This window comes from Volvox carteri (assembly GCF_000143455.1).
Source record: "Volvox carteri f. nagariensis unplaced genomic scaffold VOLCAscaffold_299, whole genome shotgun sequence".
NCBI lineage: Eukaryota > Viridiplantae > Chlorophyta > Chlorophyceae > Chlamydomonadales > Volvocaceae > Volvox > Volvox carteri.
In genome coordinates this window covers 1-1,266 of record NW_003307831.1, presented here as the reverse complement: position 1 = coordinate 1,266, position 1,266 = coordinate 1, and the positions used below count along the sequence as shown (strand labels likewise).

Genomic DNA, 1,266 nt, shown 5'->3' with positions numbered 1-1,266 from the left:
GCGATCTGCAGCATATGCCATTATGCGATCTGCAAGCATATGCCATTATGCGATCTGCAAGCATATGCGATCTGCAAGCAAATGCGATATGCAAGCATATGCGATATGCGATCTGCAAGCATATGCCATATGCGATCTGCAAGCATATGCGATCTGCGATCTGCAAGCATATGCCATATGCGATCTGCAAGCATATGCGATCTGCAGGCATATGCGATCTGCAAGCATATGCGATCTGCAAGCATATGGCAAATGCAAGCATTTGCGATCTGCAAGCATATGCGATCTGCAAGCATATGCGATCTGCAAGCATATGCGATCTGCAGGCATATGCGATCTGCAAGCATATGCAATCTGCAAGCATATGCTGTCTGCAAGCATATGCGATCTGCAAGCATATGCGATCTGCAAGCATATGCGATCTGCAAGCATATGCGATCTGCAAGCATATGCTGTCTGCAAGCATATGCGAATTCTGCAAGCATATGCTATCTGCGGCGATCTGCAAGCATATACGATCTGCAAGCATATGCGATCTGCAAGCATATGCGATCTACAAGCATATGCCATTATGCGATCTGCAAGCATATGCCATTATGCGATCTGCAAGCATATGCCATTATGCGATCTGCAAGCATATGCCATTATGCGATCTGCAAGCATATGCCATTATACGATCTGCAAGCATATGCCATATGCGATCTGCAAGCATATGCCATATGCGATCTGCAAGCATATGCGATCTGCAAGCATATGCCATTATGCGATCTGCAAGCATATGCCATATGCGATCTGCAAGCATATACCATATGCGATCTGCAAGCATATGCGATCTGCAAGCATATGCGATCTGCAAGCATATGCGATCTGCAAGCATATGCGATCTGCAAGCATATGCGATCTGCAAGCATATGCCATCTGCGATCTGCAAGCATATACGATCTGCAAGCATATGCGATCTGCAAGCATATGCGATCTACAAGCATATGCCATTATGCGATCTGCAAGCATATGCCATTATGCGATCTGCAAGCATATGCCATTATGCGATCTGCAAGCATATGCCATTATGCGATCTGCAAGCATATGCCATTATACGATCTGCAAGCATATGCCATATGCGATCTGCAAGCATATGCGATCTGCAAGCATATGCCATTATGCGATCTGCAAGCATATGCCATATGCGATCTGCAAGCATATACCATATGCGATCTGCAAGCATATGCCATATGCGATCTGCAAGCATATGCGATCTGCAAGCAT

General features: G+C 45.5%; 1 protein-coding gene across 1 annotated transcript; it reads right to left on the bottom strand.

Moving 5' to 3' along the window:
- Positions 1 to 84: 84 nt before the first annotated feature.
- Positions 85 to 1,253, bottom strand: VOLCADRAFT_33127 (uncharacterized protein; the record flags this gene model as incomplete). Its single annotated transcript, XM_002959496.1, has 3 exons — positions 85 to 184; positions 676 to 816; positions 1,099 to 1,253. Coding segments are annotated over 3 exons (396 nt in total), but the record flags the coding sequence as incomplete, so codon positions are not given.
- Between the last annotated feature and the right edge of the window lie 13 nt (positions 1,254 to 1,266).